At 39.3% G+C, this 20,477-nt stretch overlaps 1 protein-coding gene across 2 annotated transcripts; it reads right to left on the bottom strand.

Moving 5' to 3' along the window:
• Rrp46 (exosome complex component Rrp46) lies at positions 1–18,507 on the bottom strand. Of its 2 annotated transcripts, none has more exons than XM_076207972.1 (5): positions 18,192–18,507; positions 10,104–10,263; positions 3,088–3,209; positions 2,502–2,642; positions 1–1,915 (listed from the first exon to the last, which is right to left on the bottom strand). In XM_076207972.1, exons 1-5 carry the CDS (start codon positions 18,213–18,215, stop codon positions 1,721–1,723), a joined length of 642 nt encoding a protein of 213 aa, XP_076064087.1. In that variant the 5' UTR covers positions 18,216–18,507; the 3' UTR covers positions 1–1,720. The 2 variants fall into 2 exon arrangements, with proteins under 2 accessions (XP_076064087.1, XP_076064088.1); XM_076207973.1 differs by having other exon boundaries at positions 5–1,915; positions 10,104–10,217.
• Between the last annotated feature and the right edge of the window lie 1,970 nt (positions 18,508–20,477).

Raw genomic sequence — 20,477 nt, forward strand, 5'->3', positions numbered from 1 at the left:
AAAGTACCATATTTTCAAAAACCCGTGACCAGATTTCTCCAAAGCTGCCATGTCTGTAAGTGTGTAGCCATGCCAAATCTAAAAATAATCAGTTGTGAGGGCCAACACTAGGCCTAACATATCTTGCTAGTGTGGCTGCCAACAAGCGGAAAAAAGTTCATGTGAATGAATTGAACTCCAAGTCTTCGTCCCATACAGTGTTGTAGGCACAATCACCTCTTCTCTCTGCATCCATTCCCAGATGCCCGTTTTTCATGACACTTTTCAATTCCCAAAGACATCTACTTTCATCTCTCAATCTACAATTCATTTCCACCCCCACTCCTCCATTTCCTGGCACATGTGACTCTACTTAAAACTGCCCACTTCCAGCCTCTCTCTCTTATGACACCCAAATTATTTTTTGTCATATACCACTGCTTTTCTTTTTTACTACATATCAAAATTAAAAATTAGCCCTAGGCATTATACAGTGAAGCTTCGATTTTTTTAAATTTATTTATTCTTTTAATGGGGGGGTGAAACATAGTCTAAATCTGCCTTATTACCAAGACAGCCCAGTGCTATGTCTAAATACTGTACTATAACAACAGACCTTAAGTGAACATTTATTAATAATAAAGTAATGTTTGCACATGTGGAAATTTATGGAATGGTTTCTAAAGTATATACAGATTGAAACTTTCCAATATTCCCTGTCTTTAATGATGATTGATGATCGGTTCAATCACATTTGTTTTATATTGGTATGGGACTTCAATCTACAATGTATGATAGATAAAAGGATTCAAAGATACATCTGATACACTGCCAAAAGTTTGTTTACAAATGATGACCACTAACCAGCCGGCAGCATTATTTTTCTTGTGACCTGTTCCACTTTAAATCTGTCCTTAGGTCACTCTCCTTTGTCTTCCTTTTCAATTCTTTATGGTTATCTTATTATCTAACACTTGACCAAGAATGTGGTTCACTATTACACTCTCAGTCTCTCTGTCCTGTGCCTGTCCAAATGCTGTTTGAATTCTTCACTTCCAATGCTATGGTACACCACTCTTGATTAATGAGAAACATGGTGAAGAGGAGAGCAAGGGTGGAAAAAGAGATGGCAGATATGGCTGATGAAAAAGTATTGGGATGGTTTGGACACATGGAAAAAATGAGAGAAGAAAGATAAGCAAAAAAGGAGCAGAAGTCAAGAGGTGGATGGAGAGAACTTCAGGGGATACCTGAGGGTGAGATGATGGGGTGAAAGGGGCTTTGAACAAGAAAGGAATGGCTGTTGAAGTGGAAAATTGATGTGTATGGATACTTTGACAAACCCCACAGGGATTTCTTCCCATCTTCTCTATTCTCTATGTCTATTGAGTAAGGAAGGGAGAAGGCAGGAGATAGGGGTGAGTGGAGAATGGTTGTGTATGGATATTTTTGTCCCCTCATGTTTCTGCATGAGGGGACAGTTGCCATGTAAGTGAAGTGGCCCCACTATGGATGTGCTCTGTCTTGCTGCATTGGGCAAGAGACAGGGATGACCCTTCATCCACAAGGAGCTAAGAAGCTAAGATGACAGGGAATCAAGGGTGAGAGATGGGAGTAGGTGCATGGTTTGACTTGCCTACCTCCCTTATATGGGAAGGAAGCCCTTGGTACACAGACAGAACCCCATAAGCATTTAAAACTGGTTGAAGGGAATTCATATACAATGTAATAAAAACAGTATCTATGAAATACAGTTTATTTTCTTATATTTTTCTTCAACTGATCTTCGGAAAAAGTTAAAGAGATCTTTGGCAGCGAACTGGCACTTCTCTAAGCACTGTTCATACTGTGCAGCACTTAACTGTCCCTCCTGATGAACTGAAACCAGTGAATGTGTTGGGCCTTCAAAGACAAATGTACAAACACAGGTGCTCTCCTGAAAAAAGGAAAAACCAAATAGATAAATCACTGAAACTAATATGGTGTTACTGAATTGTAAAAGTATTCAATGACCAAAAAAACTGATAACTGATAAATGGATGTATTTAGCTGACTGTATTTTCCTAAACATAACAATTTGGTTTAATGTTTCATACTCTCTCTCTTTAAGGAGGCTAGGACAGTGCCTCTTTAAAGAGAACTTCTTGAAGCAGGTTATTTAATGTAACATGCCCTTACTACAAACTTGCTTGCTAAGCAGGATTTTAACTATCTCCACTCCTAACCTCCTCCACAAGCTGAGATACTAACCATCTCAACTATTTGTGGAAAGGTACAAGAAATACAAATGAAGGTGATAGAGATCCTGGGTCATTTGGTGGGTGAATGTCAATCCCCTCTGGGCTGCATCTCCTGATGGAGGTTAGGGGACTGATGGGTTCTGAAAATGGGCAGCTTCACTCTCATTCTTGTAGGACCACCACTTATAAGTTACCCATCACTGGTCCCACTGTGAAGCAAGCACAAGAAAGGTATTGTGATGAAAAATTGCTATGGAAGGAGAGGAACCACTTTTAACTTACCTCCAGGTCCAAGTTGGATGGTTCAATGATAATTGCCCCCTCCTTGGTTATACAACATGAAATGGCACCACACATGGATCTCATGGAAATTGCTGCATCAAGTAATGCCATGAAGGCTGCATTCAAACAGGTTGACAACCGCTGCAATAAATCCAAGAATAGTTATAGTGGTATCCAAGAGTTTGGGCCTTAAGGTTAATGTCCAAGTGATAATGGTGGGAACGGAGCATGTGCTCGCAGTTACCCAAGTGCTAACAAACATTCAACCTTCAATAGTTCAGCACCTACAGGGTTCTGGGGGATTCAAAATAATCTGATAAATTATTATACTGAAAGTTATTCATTATTTGGGGGATAACAATGAATTACTGACATGTTAAAAAAAAAAAAAAAAAAAAAAAAAAAAAAAAAAAAAAAAAAAAAAAAAATGAAATAAAATAAATTATAGTTAGCCTTTGTTAGGGGGAAAGGTCCTTTGATATATTATACAGCTATCATTATTGCAAAACATAACTTCACTGTTTTATCTTCTACAAATACAAATATACACAAGAAAAAGAAGTAGACGAAAAAGAAAATGTTGTACCTTTCCATCTGTTTGCATCTCTTGTACTATGATGCGTATTCCTGTTCTAGGGTAGAGTCTGGACATGATGACCTGTTTGGTGCTCTTCTCAATAATAGACTCAAGAACTTTGTCTCCTATCACTGCAACCAAAAAATTGTCTTACAACTTTTGCTATTGATGGGTTCAATAAAATTATTTGGAAACAGCTAGACAAAAATAAACAAATTAAATTTAATAAATCTGTATTTTTTCTCATACCATAAAACTAGTTATAAATCAATATAATGGGTTTGACATATCAAGACAATTGCTCCCAGAAAAATGTCACTAAATGACTGCCAATACTAGGCAACTGCCTCCAGAAAATTGTTCCCAATAACTTCCTCAATTGAGAGAAAATTAAGAGAAAGTACAACTACAGAGAAGGAAATAATCAATCATCACCCCAAATCTCACTTGCTAAAGACCCATGACCCCCAGGTACCCAGAAACAGGCACTGGATTGGCCTTTAACCTCTTCAATACAAGTCAAATATTCATGTGCGCATCAGGTTGCCTGATAAATGACGTATCATAATATGTGCATTATAAGATATAAAGTTACCAGTGTTATATTTGTTTTCTTTCACCCTGAATAAATGTAATGTCACAGAAAATGTGTTCAAGCCTGTTCACAGAATTTGGGTGTTACTCAGCAACTTTATGGATGGGGATGACAGGTGGTGATGGATACGGAGCTGCCTAGTGTAGGCCTTATGGTCTCTTTCAGTCTCCTTTATTCTTGTTCTTATGTTCAAAATAAATATAATCAGGACACCAATGCCGACATCCTCGTACAGATAATCGTCAGCTTACGACCTATCCGGTATACGACTTTACGACCGTCACCACCCGTCTGCATAATATATATATATATATATATATATATATATATATACATACAACCACTCCTCGTTTAACGACAACAATTGGGACCAGCGCACCGTCGTTAACCGAATTGGTCGTTAAGCGAAAGTGTATACATATATGTACATGTACTGTATGTACAATGTCCAGCAATACGTGTATCTTTATTTTCGTGTATTTCCCTCTTTTATACAGTACATTAAAGCTTTATTTACTGTTTATTTACGGTGGTTATGTTCCCGAAATTACCGTATATGACCAAATCCGCGTATGCTGACATTCCATATTGAATACCGGGGTATTTTTTTTAGTTTCGACCATGGGTGCAATATAGCAATAGAAAATTAATTATTAATTTTGTAAATTAAAATGTATCAACATAATATGCAATTTTCTGGGCGGAAATGAAAGTAAAAAATACCATGCTACAAGAAAATATGCTAATAAACAAAGTCGGTAGCATAGGATCGGGACGCCATCTTGTCGTCTGCCAACGTCTCTCACGACGACGACAACGAGGACGAGCCGGATGACATTTAATTTGCAGGTAATGATTTATCAAACACAGGTTAGGTTAGTTTAGTTTCGGTTAGGCGAATTTATCATCCTTTCATTTCCTCGACATCGGCATCTATCATAACAAACATGGTGTACCATTCGTCCGACATGACTTCGTTACTTACGAAATTTGTTTTAACACATTTTTTTTTATTTCCGCTCACAAAATTGCATATTACGTTGACACATTATAATTTACAAAATTAATAATTAATTTTCTATTGCTATATTGCGCCCTTGGTCGAAACAAAAAATTTACCACTACCGGCATATATTGTACCCCAGGTAGTTTTTCCAGCTTGCAGGATGGTAATGTAGACCTAAGCTTCAGAACACTTTACCTCACAGCTAATATCCACCGTACAAGTTCATTTATAACATCATACAAATTTGCCTCAGCCAACTTAATTATCGTACACAACGTCGTAACTTCAGGAGATTTACGTTAAACGAATATTGGTCTGTCATAAAGCCCGTCGTTACTCCGAGTTGTCGTTAAACGAGGAGTACCTGTGTATATATATATATATATATATTTATATATATATATATATATACAGTAAAAGCCCTTGTATCCGGCATTCTATTAATGGGTAACTTCAAGTATCCGGCATATTTTTTCCTTGATAATGTTTTAAATAGATGAAAACGTTTGGATTAAGTTTATTATTTCCCAGTGTTTTTTTCTGCAAATTATTTTCACGCATGTCTTGTGAATTACTGCAATATATATATATATAAAATGTATATATAAGAATATGTGGATAAATTATGACTTTAAGAGTTTACTATTCCTATGGGAGCTTAACACGTGTCCGACATATGACCAAATTGAGCTGTGACTGGTCGGTTGGAACCAATTGCAGTCATAAGTCAACGACTACCTGCATATCCTACTTGCGGCTCATGATGTCTACATTGGCATCATCATATGCAAAAGGCTAAGTCACTCCAGGAGCAAATTTTGCTAAATGTGAAGGAGGATAGGGAGGGAAAGGTAGCTACAGGGAAGTGCTAAGAAAATTACCATGATGAGTGAGGAAAATGGAGGAGAAATAAGGAAGGATGAAGTGAAGGCAGTTGTTAAGATGATGAGAGCAGGTAAGTCACCTGGTCTGGATGGATGCCATGCAGAATGTCTGAAAAAAGGAGGTACAGTGATGGTGGACTGGCTGGTGAGGTTACTTAATGTTTGTTTGAGAGAGGGTAGAGTGCCGGAGGATTGGAGGAGTGCCTGTATAGTTCCACTTTACAAGGGAAAAGGGGACAAGTGTGAGTGTAGTAGTTTCAGAGGGATTAGTTTGTTAAGTGTAGTTGGGAAGGCTTATGGGAGGATCTTGATGGAGAGGATTAGGAGAGGAACAAAGGGAGTAATTGGTGAGGAACAGTGTGAATTCATGGCAGGTAGAGGTTGCATAGATCAGATTTTTGTGGTAAGACAGATATGTGAGAAAGCTATAGGAAAAGGTAAGGATGTTTTTTTGGCTTTTATGGATCTGGAAAAGGCTTATGACAGGGTAGACAGGAAGGCACTGTGGGAGGTATTGCAGATATACAGGATAGGAGGAAAGCTTTTAGGAGCTGTCAAGAGTTTTTATGATAGTAGAGCGTATGTCAGGATTAGAAATGGAGAGAGTGAGTGGTTTGAGGTAAAGGTGGGACTTCATCAGGGATGTGTTATGTTGCCCTGGCTGTTCAATTTATACATGGATGGGGTGGTGCAAGAGGTAAATGCAAGGGTGGTGGGTCAGGGATTGGAGATGGTTAAAGAAAATGGAGAAAAGTGGGAGGTGAGCAAGCTGTTGTTTGCGGACGACACTGCACTCGTGGCAGGATCAGAGGAGGGATTGAGGAAGCTGGTAACAGAGTTTGGGAGAGTGAGTGAAAGAAGGAAGTTGAAGATAAATGTGGATAAAAGTAATTGATGAGATGTACAAGGAGTGAAAGTGGGGGCAGACTGGAAGTGAGCATTAACGGAGAGAGATTGGAGGAAGTGGATAGTTTTAGATACTTGGGTGCGAATGTGGCAGGAAAGGGTGGAGTGGAGGTGGAGGTAGAATGTAGATTGAGAGAAGTGAGTAAATGCCTTTGTGGATTAAAAAGTGTAATGAAAAATAGATATTTAGGAATGGATGCTAAGAGGAGATTGTATGAAGGAGTGATTGTGCCAACAGCACTGCATGGGGCAGAAACTTGGAACATAAGAGAGGAAGTGAGAAGGAGTTTGAATGTGTTTGAGATGAGGTATCTGAGAAGTATGATAGGGGTTACTAAGCTGGATAGAGTGAGAAATGAGGTGAGGAGGAGAACGGGGGTGGTAAGGAAGCTGGGAGATAGGGTAGATGAAAAGATATTGGGATATTTTGGACACATGGAAAGAATGAGTGAAGAAAGATTTGGAGGGAGTGAACATGAGGGGGTGACCTAGGATGAGATGGATGGATGGGGTAAAAGGGACTTTGGGAAAGAGGGGAATATCTGTTAAGGAAGGACGGGAGAGGACAGAAGACAGGGGTGAATAGAGAATGGTTGTATATGGATGATGTTGTGATGCATGAGGTGGAATGGGTGGGGGATGGGGGTGAGGTAGTATGTGTGAGAAAAATTTGACGCAGCCTGAAGGGATTTCTCCCCGTCTTCTCCTTTTCTGCATGGGGGGATGGAGAGGGGGGTGGGTCACCAATTTAATGAAGCAGCCTTGCTGTGGATGTGCTGTGTCTTGCATCACTGTTTCTGACTCAGAGCAGTGGACAAGATGCAGGGATGACCCATCATCCAGGAGGTGCCAAGATAGGAGGGAGGGTTGAGGGTGGAGTGGAGTGGAGTGTATTGGGGATGGAATGGGTGGGAATGGTTTTTATGCCTTTGTTTTTTGGCTACCTCCCTTGTAAGGGGGAAAAAGCCTTGGCATATGTATGTATGTAGTTTCTTTGACTTCTACATTAATCAAAACAAAGATGGCATCTCAATCACCTGTCTTGACTCCGTTTGATAGTGTATTGCTTTTAGCAACTTTTCTTTTGTTGTAGATTCCCACCAGGAAAAACATGTATTACATTAATGTATTATATATGTACATACATATGCCAAGTTTTTTTCCCCTTATCAGGGAGGTAGCCAAAGTCAAAAGGCATATATCCACTCCCACCCATTCCACTCCCATCCACCACCCCTCCCTCCCTCTATCTTGGCTCTTCATGGATGACAGGTGATCCCTGCCTCCTGCCCACCACCCTGGGTCAGAACCAATTTACAAAGTTATATTATCATTAAACTCAAATTAACTATAATTATTTGAATTAAATTACTAAATAATTTATAAAACTAATGTTTGTCTAAAAGAGGGTAGAGTGCTGGAGGACTGGAGGGCTTGTATAGTTTCGCTTTACAATGGAAAAGGGGACAAGCGTGAGTGTAGTAGTTTTAGTGGGATCAGTCTGTTGAGTGTAGTTGGGAAGGCTTATGGGAGGGTTTTGATTGAGAGGATTAGGAGAGGAACAGAGGAATAATGGGTGAAGAACAGTGTGGGTTTAGGACAAGTAGAGGTTGTATGGATCAGATTTTTGTGGTAAGGCAGATATGTGAGAAAGCTTTAGGTAAAGGTAAGGATGTTTTATGATCCTTTATGGATCTAGAAAAGGCTTATGACAGGGTAGACAGGAAGGCACTGTGGAAGGTATTGCAGATATATGTGATAGGAGGAAAGCTGTTAAAAGCTGTCAAGAGTTTTTACAATAGTAGTGTAGCCTGTGTTAGAATTAGAAATGAAGAGATTGATTGGTTTGAGGTAAAGGTGGGACTTCACCAGGGATGTGTTATATTGCCTTGGCTGTTCAATTTATACATGGATGGGGTGGTGTGAGAGGTAACTGCAAAGGTAATGGGCCAGGGATTGGAGATGGTTAAAGGAAGTGGAGAAAAGTGGGAGATAAACCAGTTGTTGTTTGCTAATGACACTGCACTTGTGGCAGGATCAGAGGAGGGATTAAGGAAGTTAATGAGAGTTTGGGATGGTGTGCAAAACAAATCAGTTGAAGATAAATGTGGGTAAAAATAAGGTGATGAGATGTACAAGGGGAGAGGATGGCAGCAAATTGGAAGTGAGTATTAAGGGAGAGAGACTGGAGGAAGTGGATAGTTTTAGATACTTGGGTGTGATCGTGGTGGGCAAGGGAGGAGTGGAGGTGGAGATAGAATGTAGATTGAGTGAAGCAAGTAAATGTCTTGGGGGGATTAAAAGTGTAATGAGAAATAGATGTTTGGTAATGAATGCTAAGAGGATATTGTATGAAGGGGTGATTGTGCCAACAGCACTGTATGGGGCTGAAACATGGAACATAAGAAAGGAAGAGCTTAAATGTATTTGAGATGAAATGCCTGAGAAGCATGATAAGAGTTACTAGGCTGGATAGTGTGAGAAACAAAGAGGTGAGGAGGAGAGGGAGGGTGGAAAGGGAGATGGGGTTGATGAAGGAGTACTGGGATGAGTTGAATACATGGAAAAAATGGGTGAAGATAGATTATTAAAAGAGGTGTGGAAGTCAGAGGAGGAAGGAGTGAACATGAGGTGGCAACCAAGGATGAAATGGATGGATGGTGTAAAAGGAGCATTGGGAAAAAGGGGAATGTCTGTTGAGGAAGGAAGGAAGGAGAAGACAGAAAATAGGGGTGACCAGAAAATGGTTGTGGAAGGATGATGCATGGGACAGACAGAGATGGGGGGGGTTGCCAATTAAATGAAGTAGCCTTGCTGTGGATGTACTGAGTCTTGTTACATTACTTCTTACCCAGGACAGTTGGCAAGATGCAGGGATGACCTGTCATTCAGGAGGAGCCAAGAAAAGAGGAAGGAGGGGTGGTGAATGGGAGTGGAGTATGTGGGGATGAAATGGGTGGGAGCAGATTTATGCCTGACTTTGGTTACCTCCCTTGTAAAGAGGAAAGAGCCATTGGTATGTTTTGCTATGTTAAGTCACTTCTAAAAATTGACTGTGGGTTGGGTTAGTTCTGGGATGTAAATGTGTTTGGGGGGGGGCAAGGCAGTAGATTGTCAGTTCACTACCTGGTGGAAGGGAAATTTGGAATTATGATGAAGTGGAGAAGAAAGAAAAGGGAGGGGGGCAAAGATGAGCTGCAAGTGATAAGTTTAACAAGGAGCAGAAAAAATACCAGGAAAAAATGAGAAGATTTCACTACCAAATAGATTCATGGGATAATCCAAAAATCACTTCCAGATACCACAGGGCAGCAGTTTTTCTAGCCCTATCTTCTGTCTTCTCCCTTCTTTCCTCAACAGACATTCCCCTCTTTGCCAATGGCCTTTTTACCCCATCCATTCATCTCATCCTTGGCCCTAGTGTTACTTTGCAAAAGCAAAGTTAATACAAATACATGACTAATCAAAATACTTTTAGCTTTGGAAGTTAATCACTACTCTCCCTAAAGGAACAGGTCCATACTACTGGACTTGTGAAAGTACTCCACATAATAAATATAACTGTCACAATATTTCTATAATAAATGTTTCCTCTTTCCTTCCTTTCTTATGCTTGGATATTGGCAACACTTACTTGATTGTCCTGATGGAGGGCTGAGGTTCACTTCAACATTGGCTTCATTGTACAGCCAACTGGATTTACGCACATCACCAGGACCAAACACTGCACCCAGTGCAACTGTATCTCCTGCAAGGCAATTCATGGCACACGGATGAGCACAGGACATTACAGTCTTGGGAAGAGAAAAGAAAAAACAAACTGCAAATTACAAAACTACTGACATCTCCCCAACCCCTGAAAAAAAAGGAGGGGGAGGGGGAGGGGGAGGGGGAAGGGAGAGGAGGAGAAAAAGAAAAACCCTTGAAATATTCTAGAATTTTACCACCAGCTGTAACCACAGCAGCTACAGTAGCATAGCCCATGCTGTAATTTGCATTTCCAGCTCCTAACTAATAAGTAATGTAGCATACTCTCTCTTCTGAAGGTACATTAGAGGTGAAGGATTGCAGTAGCTTTTGTTGCTTTTATATGTTTATATCTACAGTCCCTATAATCATATATCTTCCTAATGAGTCTTGGCATATTCTAGGATAACAGCCTTTACATATGAAAAATACCGGTAAATTTCCAGAATCATGCAAACACAGATATTTAACATGAAACTTACATTCTCCAATAGTTCCTACCCTAACTTAGGTATTTACGAAATTGTTTGCCAGTCTCATAGATGCAAATCTTATCTGTATTATTATATAGCTCTTATCATTTTGAGTATTTTGAACAGGTAATGCAAATTAATAATAATGTTAGTGGAGATGGGGGGTGGGGTGGGGGCTACAGTAGGGAGATGCACACTCGCCCATCAAAGAGACGTTTAGGAATGGTGGAAGTGGCCGAGATAGGAGGCAAATATCTTTCAATATCTAGCCAATGTTTATTCATCAGTGTCCACAAAGAGGAAACACTCGTCCACACTTTCATCACCAAGGTGACCATCATCGTCAGTCACGTTCAGTACCTCCCCCTTGGTGTTTCAAGCAATGAGTAAGCTGGTGAGGGATAAAGAGTGATGAGATAGGAGATTTCTCTTTTCTTCTCCTGTGAAACATCTTTGTAACTACTAGGTTGGGTTGTGCTATTCTCTGCCGCAGCGCTCTTTCCTTGTACTCTTTGTAGAGAACAATAATTCTTATTAAATAATTACTGATGTTACATTTTGTGGTACTTATTTGTGGGGTTCAAATTACTTAGAATGATAAGAGCTATCCAATGATATAGATAAGATTTGCATCTGTGAGGTTGGCAAACTGGTAAAATTTTAGAACTGCAATATAGCAATAGAAAATTAAATAATAATTTTATAAATTATAATACATCAACATAATATATGTTATTCTTAGAGGACATCAATAACAGAAACATACATACATATACCAAAGGCTTTTCCCCCTTACATGGGGGGTAGCTAAAAAGAAAAAGGCATATAAATCACTCCCACCTGTTCCATCCCATAAATATTCCACTCCCCTCTACCCTCCTCCCTCCCTCTCATCTTAACACCTGGATGACGGGTCATCCCTGCACCTTGTCCACTGCCCTGGGTCAGAAGCAGTGTTGCAAGACACAGCACATCCACAGCAAGGCTGCTTCATTAATTCGGTGACCCCCCCCCCCCCCCCTCTGTCCCCTCATGCAGAAAAGGAGAATACGGGGAGAAATCCCTTCGGGCTGTGTCAAATTATTTCTCATACATACTTCCTCACCCCACATCCCCCACCCACACCCCCTCATGCATCACAGCATCATCCATACACAACCCTTCTCCATTTACCCCTATCTTCTGTCCTCTCCCGTCCTTCCTCAACAGACATTCCTCTCTTTTGTAATAATGTAACAGAAAAAGTTGCAAAAAATTATACACAAACAAATGTAGCCACCTCCACTGCTTGAGATGCCATCTTTGTTTTTGTAGATGCTGAGGTTTAAGAAATTAAAGTATGATAAATTCGTCTATTCTAATCTAACCTACATTTAGTAATGAGGTATCTGTAATTCTAGAGGTCATCTGAGTCGACATTATCTTTGACCTCTGAATCTATTAAAACAAAGATGGCGTCTAAAGAACTAGAAACGACTTCGTTCGTTTGTGCATAGCTTTTAGCCGTGTTTTGTGTCACTGATGTCTGCCAAGAAAGATATTCATTATGATGATAAGAAATAAGAATAGAGAAATAATAGCAGAAGTGATGGAAATATGGAAGGAACACTTTGAAGAATTATCAAATCCGCCAATGGAAAACAACCCAAACAACAATGATAATCGAAATATCCAAGGACCAGAAGAAAAGATGCCCGAAATATTTTTGGAGGAAGTTAAACAAGCAGTTAAACATTTTAGAAACAATAAAAGCCCTGGCAAAGACGGAATACCATCAGAAATATGGAAAGGAGGGGGAGATTTTTTAACGAAAAGACTACACTGACTGATGAAAATAAGTTGGGCAAAAGAAAGCATACCAGATAGCAGGAGAGAGGGAATAATCGTCCCAATACACAAAAAATATGATAAGTTGGTGCACAAACTATAGAGGAATAAGCCTACTATCAACTGCATATAAAGTTTTCACCAAGATATTGAATAACAATGGAAGAATACATGGAGCATATAGTAGGAGAGTACCAATGCGGCTTTAGAAGAGGGAGGTCAACAACAGATCAAATTTTTGTTATAAGACAACTTATAGAAAAGTATTGGGAATATGATAGGGAGCAACTACACCTGTTCATCGATTTTAAACAGGCTTATGATAGAGTGAGCAGAACATCTCTGTGGAAAATAATGGAAGAATTAGGAATACCACACAAGTACATCAGATTAACAAGAGCATGCTATGAAAACACAAATAGCGTAGTGAGATGTGGGAGTAAAACTACATCACCTTTTCAGATAGGAGATGGCTTAAAACAAGGATGCATACTCTCACCACTGTTATCTAATCTGGCAATGGAAAATATAATCAGTTAGTATGAATAGGAGAGACGAAGGAATAAAATTTGAAGATATAACCATAAAACTATTAGCATATGCTGACGACATTGACATCATGATAGAGAATCAAACAGAAATGGAAAACCTGGCAGCGCTCTTTAAAGAAGCTGCAGAAAGTGTTGGACTCAAGATCAATGAAAGCAAGACAAAGATAATGAAGGTAGCAAGAGAGTCAAATCTGCCAGAAAGGGTACAGATTGCGGGGATGGACATAGAGAGTGTTAAAGATTTTAAATACTTAGGAGTAAAGGTGACCAATGACGGAAGAATGAAACAGGAAGTGGAAGCCAGAATTGGAGCAGGAAATCGATGTTACTACAGCCTAATAGAATTGTTTATAAAAAGGTCAATATCAAGAACAACAAAACTGAGACTGTACAACTCAATAGTGAGACCAGTCATACTGTACGGCTGCAAAACATGGGCCCTTACAAAAGCTATGGAGAAGAAGTTTGAAGTTCTTGAAAATAAGATTTTACGGAGAATTTTAGGACCCGTGTATGACAACCAAATGCAAGAATGGAGAATAAGACACAACTGGGAAATTCGAGAACAAACAAAACAACCCCATATTAAAAATGTAATAAGATTAAAAAGATTGAAATGGGCAGGACATGTCACAAGGTTGCAAGAAGATAGATGGCCAAAGAAAGTGCTCAATAGTGGAGTGCGTGGAAGACGACCACTTGGTCGACCTAGAAAAGACTGGAGGAGATGCGTTCAAGAAGATGTGTAGATATGTAGAATAGAACCAAGAGAATGAAAGGAGGTGGCACAGGACAGAAAGACATGGCGAGATGCTTCAAAAGCGATTATGGATCACCAAGTGGCCCGAAGACACAGCGGAGTAAGAGTAAGTAAGAGTTGTATTATAATTTACAAAATTAATATTTAATTTTCTAATGCTACATTGCATAGGTATGCACTTCTAAAAATACCAGCAAAGTTTATATTTACATTAACTCAACCTGATGTAATGATTACACGGAAAAAAAAATGTATTTTGATAAATTTTTAGAAGTCCACACCTATGCGATGTAGTAATAGAAAATTTAATAGTAATTTTTTAAATTATAATACATCAATGTAATATGTTCTTCTTGGTGGAAATTAATTGTAGAAACAGTTGCAAAAAAACTATAAAATAACAAACATAGCTGCTTTGACTACTTGAGATGCCATTTTTGTACTGGTAGAGCCGGAGGTTGAAGAAATTAAAGTATGCTAAATTCATCTATTCTAACCCAAACTATCAAACCTAACCTGCATTTAATAATGCAGTACTCTGTAATTCTAGATGTCATCAGGCTGTCATCATCTTCTTCAACCTCCGAATCTATCAAAACAAAGATGGCATCTAAAGGAGTCTACACAACTTCATTTATTTTTCCAAAGCCTTTAGCAATGTTTTTGGTAAAATTTAATTGTGCACACCTATGTGATATAGCAATAGAAAATCAATTGTTAATTTTGTAATCATAATAGGTCAACTTAATATGCAATTTTCTTGGCAGAAATCAATAACAAAAAATTGCTAAAACCTATTTTCTGATAAACGAAGTTGTGGCAGTTGAATGATAAACAATGCTTGTTTTGATAGATGCCAAGGTTGAAGAAATGAAAGGATGATAAATTAGTCTATTCTAACCTAACCTAACCTAAGTAACCTAACCAATGTTTAGTAATTCAGTACCTCAAATTCTAAAGATCATCCGGGTCATTGTCGTCGTCACGGATGCTGACGGCCTGATTATTATTGTACCGCTCATAAAGTCCAAGGAAGCCCTATTGTCTTTGTAACAGCGCTTATTAATGTCACCTGGAGTTGGAGAACACCCGGTCCACAACATGAAAGCTATTGTCTGATAGTGACTGGGCTGGCCTGGCGTCTGGACTGTATCCTAGCGGCTTCATTCATTAGTAAATTTGCTTGTAGCAAGCTTTTTGTTTTTTATTTCTGCCTAGAAAATTGCATTTTACATTCATGTATTATAATTTACAAAATTAATATCTAATTTTCTAATGCTATATCGCATAGGTGTGCACAAATAAAATAATACCATGCATTTTGATATTGCTTTTTGCAAAAAAATATTAGTATTATTTTAGTTGTACCTATGCGATATAGCATTAGAAAATTAAATATAAATTTTGTAAATTATAATACATGAATGTAATATGCAATTTTCTTGGCAGAAATCAATAACAAAATGCCATGCTACAACCAAATTTACTGACGAACAAAGGTCACAGCCGCTAGTATTCGGTACAATGGTACAGACACCATGCCAGTCCAGTTACTATCAGATGATGGCTTTTACATTGTGGACCGGGTGTTCTCCAACTCCAGATGACTTTAATAGATGCTGTTACAAAGGCAATAGGGCTTCCTTGGACTTTATGAGAGAACACAGGGTTCTGCCGTCGTCTGTTAATTGCCTGAGGTACAATAATAATCTGGCTGTCAGCATCTGTGACGACAACAGTAACCCAGATTATCTTTAGAATTTGAGATTCTGAATTACTAAACATTGGTTAGGTTACGTAGGTTAGGTTAGGTTAAGTTGGGTTTGAATAGATTAATTTATCATCCTTTCATTTCTTTGACCTCAGCACCAATCAAAACAAATATGGCGTATCATTTAACTGCCTCTACTTCATTCGTTAAAAAATAGGTTTTAGCAACCTTGTTTGTTATTGATTTCTACAAGAAAATCACATATTACGTTGATCTATTATAATTTACAAAATCAATAAATCAATTTATAGTTTCACCCAACCAACGATTTTGTGATGTAACTTATGTGTTACTGGTGTGAAATGTGATAGGAACAATGGTGTACATCATTTCCGTCGCAAATGCGTACTTTTCAAGTAATGAGTTATTGAAGTTATGCACTTATGCCTACATCTCCTCCCCAACAATCTGGGGGGACCTGTGGGAAATAGGGGTTTTTGGGTGGGGAGCACTAATAAATCGAGTAAAGTGCACTGCAAAACAGGTCTACAATCAACAAGAACACATCAAAAGTATATGAAAATACATAAATTTCACCTTTGAGGGCGGGAAAACCTATCCTAACCTAACATAACCTAACCTGCTAACCTAACCAAACCTAACCTAACATAACCAAACCTATCCTAACATAACCAAACCTAACCTAACGTAACCAAACCCAACCTAATCAAACCTTACCTAATCAAACCTAACTTAACCTGCTAATCGTAACCTAACCTAACCTGCTAACCGTAAACTAACCTGCTAACCGTAAACTAACCTAACCTAATCTAACCAAACATATCTTAACCAAACATATCTTAACCTAACATAACCTAACCAAACCTATGCTAACCTAATGTAACCAAACCTAACGTTGTAACCAATAAAAGGTTGTGTAGCGGAGGACGGCGTTTCTATTCAGGGCGTGGGAGCATCGCTGCCGCCAGTGTAACTGATAAAAGGTTGTGGTTACATAAGGAGGGCTTAATGCGGGCGAGATAAACTCCAAAACGGGAGTTTTCTTCTATTTATTAACAATGAAGGCAATCTGGTTAACAAATATTATAAGGTACAAATGGGCCCTGTGGGCGAATAACAATATGTACCAGGCCTTGACCTAGGGCACAACTGGCTGGCAGCCTCTCGGCCTGCCTAGCTTTGGCCAGTAGGTTCTTGACCTGCCTAGCTCTGGCGTCTGGCCGGTAGGCTCTTCACCTACCCAGCTCTAGCGTTCGTGACATGGGTGTTATAGGTTATATAGGGGGTTAGTGGGTTGTTGTAAGTAAAGGCGTTAGTTTCGCTATTCTATGCATTGGGGTCAGTATTATATATGAGGGTTAGTCCTATAGTTGGTAGGTGTTGTTAGGTATATTATATATATGTTAGTTTATGGGTAATACAATAGGGCAGTTATGATAAAGGATTTTTATTAGGTTAGTCTGGTGACATTGGGTATTTATATCTTGTTTGTCTTGAAATGTGCTGCATTAGACGCATGTTGTGGGAAATGCAAGGTTAGCAAGAGGGGAGTCTCGCTATGTTGCAAGCATGTGGATCACGTGCGTGGTGGGTGATGGTTAGTAATGGTTACAAACGTAACCTAACCTCGATGTAGCCAAACCTAACGTAACCTAACCTCGATGTAACCAAACCTAACGTAACCTAACCTCAACATAACCAAACCTCTACCTAACCTAACGTAACCTAACTGTGATAGCATAGGCATTCTGATAGGCTTGGGTAAATGTAGCGGAAAAATCATAAATGTGGCAACGCTGGTCAAAATCGTTGGTTGGGTGAAACTATAAATTGTCAAAATATTCATTACGTGAAAACTACGCATTTGCGACGGAAATGATGTACACCATCAATCAAGACACAACATATCTCAGCAAAAACATGTAAGCCACATAAGAAAAACGTTGGTTGGATGAAACTAACAGTGAGAAATTTAGTGATTCGTTGGTAACGCTGCTTAACAATAACATTGGTATGGTGGCGTGAGCCAGCAGCACTCCCGCCCTCAAAGGTGAAATTTATGTATTTTCATATATTTTTGATGTGTTCTTGTTGATTGTAGATCTGTTTTGCAAAGTGCGTTACTCGATTTATTGGTGCTCCCCACCCAAAAACCCCGATTTCCCACAGGTCCCCCCAGATCATTGGGGAGGAGATGTAGGCATAAGTGCATAACTTCAATAACTCATTACTTGAAAAGTATGCATTTGCGACGGAAATGATTATGATGTACACCATTGTTCATATCGCAACATTTCTCACCAGAAACACATAAGCCAGATCACAAAATCATTGGTTGGGTGAAACTATAAATTGATCCTAAAATTTTACCAATATATTTATTACATTAAATGATTAATGTATTATAATTTACAAAAATATGTATATATTTTTAATGCTATACTGCATAGGTGTGCACTTCTAAAATAATACAGATCTTTCAAATGCAAAAAACAATTTATGTGTTTGCGTAGTACTGGAATAGAACCCAACTACAAATATGAAATCGATTACCCTCCAAAATCCTACAATTACACACTCAAAAAAACAAGTGACACTATATTACAAACTCATACTATACACAAAGACTTACCAATACTGAACAAGGCTGATCCATCTGGCCTCGACAGGAAATTTAATTGACAACGATAGTCAACCATTATTTATTATGATTACACACACTACTAGTCTACACCACGACCCACGTCTCCGTCTGTCTTCACAAAAACGTTTTTTCCCAATCAGTAATGAAGGGGCAACCAACAACAAAAATATTTAGTCAATAAACTTAAACGATTAACTGAATCAACCAATGAGTAATTTATCACTTATTTCCGGATAATGCAACTATGGGACCACGACGTACAACTTTTTTTAATTTGTCCGGACTTCGTAAAGTTTTGTTTACAAACTTTAGAAGTTAAAACTAACTTATCTACATAAAATTATAGAGTAAAACTAAATATGTCTTGCTTTTTTAGATGATTTATTATAAAAAAAAATATTTTTTGTATTTAAGTACAAGTTATTCTCATTTTATATCAAAATACACAATATTCAATATTCAGGCTTCAATCAACTTTGGAGTCAGTGTCCTGTTTTATTTTTTTATTACCCTTTTGTTTTTATTTAATTAATTTCTTGCCACATATTACTCACCAATTAATTTCCATCGTACTTATATCGATTTGGATTATCCAAACAACTTTGTTCAGCTTTCCTTTGACGAAAACAATTTCTCCTCATATACTCTGGTTGAGTGTGTCCAAAATACCTTGGGCGATGCCAATCCTTCGAAGTTCTTCCTGGCATGACTCACCACTACCAAGATATGTGAATCTTTCCAATGCTTCAATGCCTTCGCCACATGCATGCATACACTGTAGACTGAACTGTGTCATCCAATAACCCCCCAAACTCCTGGACCTTGGTATTGGTCTAGGAGAACTGTAGACCAAACGGTCTCGCCTCCCTATGCAATAACTCGAGGACCTCCAATGACTCCACAAGAAGGGCAGCAGCATCAGCAAAAGACAAGATCAGTGACCTTGGTGTTGCCAATAGATGCTCCGCAACGACATTGATCGACAACTCTGTTCAATACCCAGTCCATGCAGATGTTGAAAAGTGTTGGGGCAAGTACACACCCTTGCCTCATTCCTCAATTAACAAGGAAGAAGCCGGACACGCTGCCTCCATTCTATCCATCACTCTCTGTTCCAGAGTATAACCCAAGCATGAAGTCAATAATTCTTGTAGGAAACCCACAGATCCGTAGAATATCCCGGAAAACTTCATGATGCACCAAGTGAAACGCCTTCTCGAGATCAACATAAACTGCAAGAAAACCTCCAGCGCTCCACAAGAATACGAGGCGCTAGAATCCGATTTGCTATTGACTTACCTGATGTAAACACAGATTGCTCAGGCCTCTGAAACATTGGCAGATGTGAATGAACCTGTGTCAGTAACAGATGGACGAGCACTTTATCTGGCGCAGTGTAATACCGCAGTAGTTGTTGCAGTCCCGTCGGTCCCCTTTCCTCAATTAGACGGACGACCAGACCCTTTTCCAGTCAGAGGGAATGGAACCGGACTACCAGACAATACTACATGCAGCCCACAGATCGTGGCCTCAACTCCAGCTTTCAGCAACTCCGCACTGATGTTGTAGATGCCAGCCTCTTTAACTTTTGTCGGAGAGAGCGGGTATTCGTCTATAGGTGGATCGGCAACCACCACCCGAACAATATCAAGGGAATGTTGTCCGCTTGGAGGGTCATCCATGAGCGACTACCCAAAGTACTCAGCAAAGGGGTTGCACCCCTCTACGCATGACACTAGTTGGCCATCAGCTATTCGGATTGTGCTCCTCTGGGTCAAGGATTTGGAATGGATTTTTTTTCTTCAGGGCTCGGGAAACAGGCCTGAGGTAATTTGCGTTCAAATGGCCCTCGGCATCCTTAGCAATTTCCCCAACATTCCTCTTCTTAACCATATGCATGAGAGTTCTAGTCTGCCGTTTTTTATTCCTGAATCAGTTCAGGTCCCCAGCCATTCGGGCAGTACGGCCCAGCTTTATGCTCTCCAGTGTCTCCCGCGACGACACACCTCCTCGATCTTGGACACTCTTCAACGCATTCATCGGCAGCTTTCGGAGTTTCACATTTAAAGGCGTCCCACAGTTCTTCAGAGTCCTCAAGAGTGGAAGATACAGGATACCCGCGGCAGGGCTCCACCTCTTCATTTACATGGCGACCATTTCTCCTTAAAGAAAATCCCTCGGGTCATTTTTCCTCAAGGTTCCCTTTACCTCATCCATCAATCTCATTTCCAGTCTTTCCTTCAAGTTCACTCCATCCACTTCTGCTTTCCACAC

The sequence above is a fragment of the Oratosquilla oratoria genome, chromosome 24 (genome assembly GCF_046742065.1).
Source record: "Oratosquilla oratoria isolate Oo_2021 chromosome 24, ASM4674206v1, whole genome shotgun sequence".
NCBI classification, from domain to species: Eukaryota; Metazoa; Arthropoda; class Malacostraca; order Stomatopoda; family Squillidae; genus Oratosquilla; species Oratosquilla oratoria.

Excerpts from the sequence above, each read along its gene's own strand:
- Rrp46 (XM_076207972.1), bottom strand. The coding sequence starts at position 18,215 with ATGGATCAGCCTTGTTCAGTATTG. Across the intron at positions 3,210-10,103 it reads CCCTCCATCAGGACAATCAA|TGATAGGAGACAAAGTTCTT; the intron begins GTAAGTGTTGCC and ends TTTTGGTTGCAG. Across the intron at positions 1,916-2,501 it reads CATCCAACTTGGACCTGGAG|GAGAGCACCTGTGTTTGTAC; the intron begins GTAAGTTAAAAG and ends TCCTTTTTTCAG.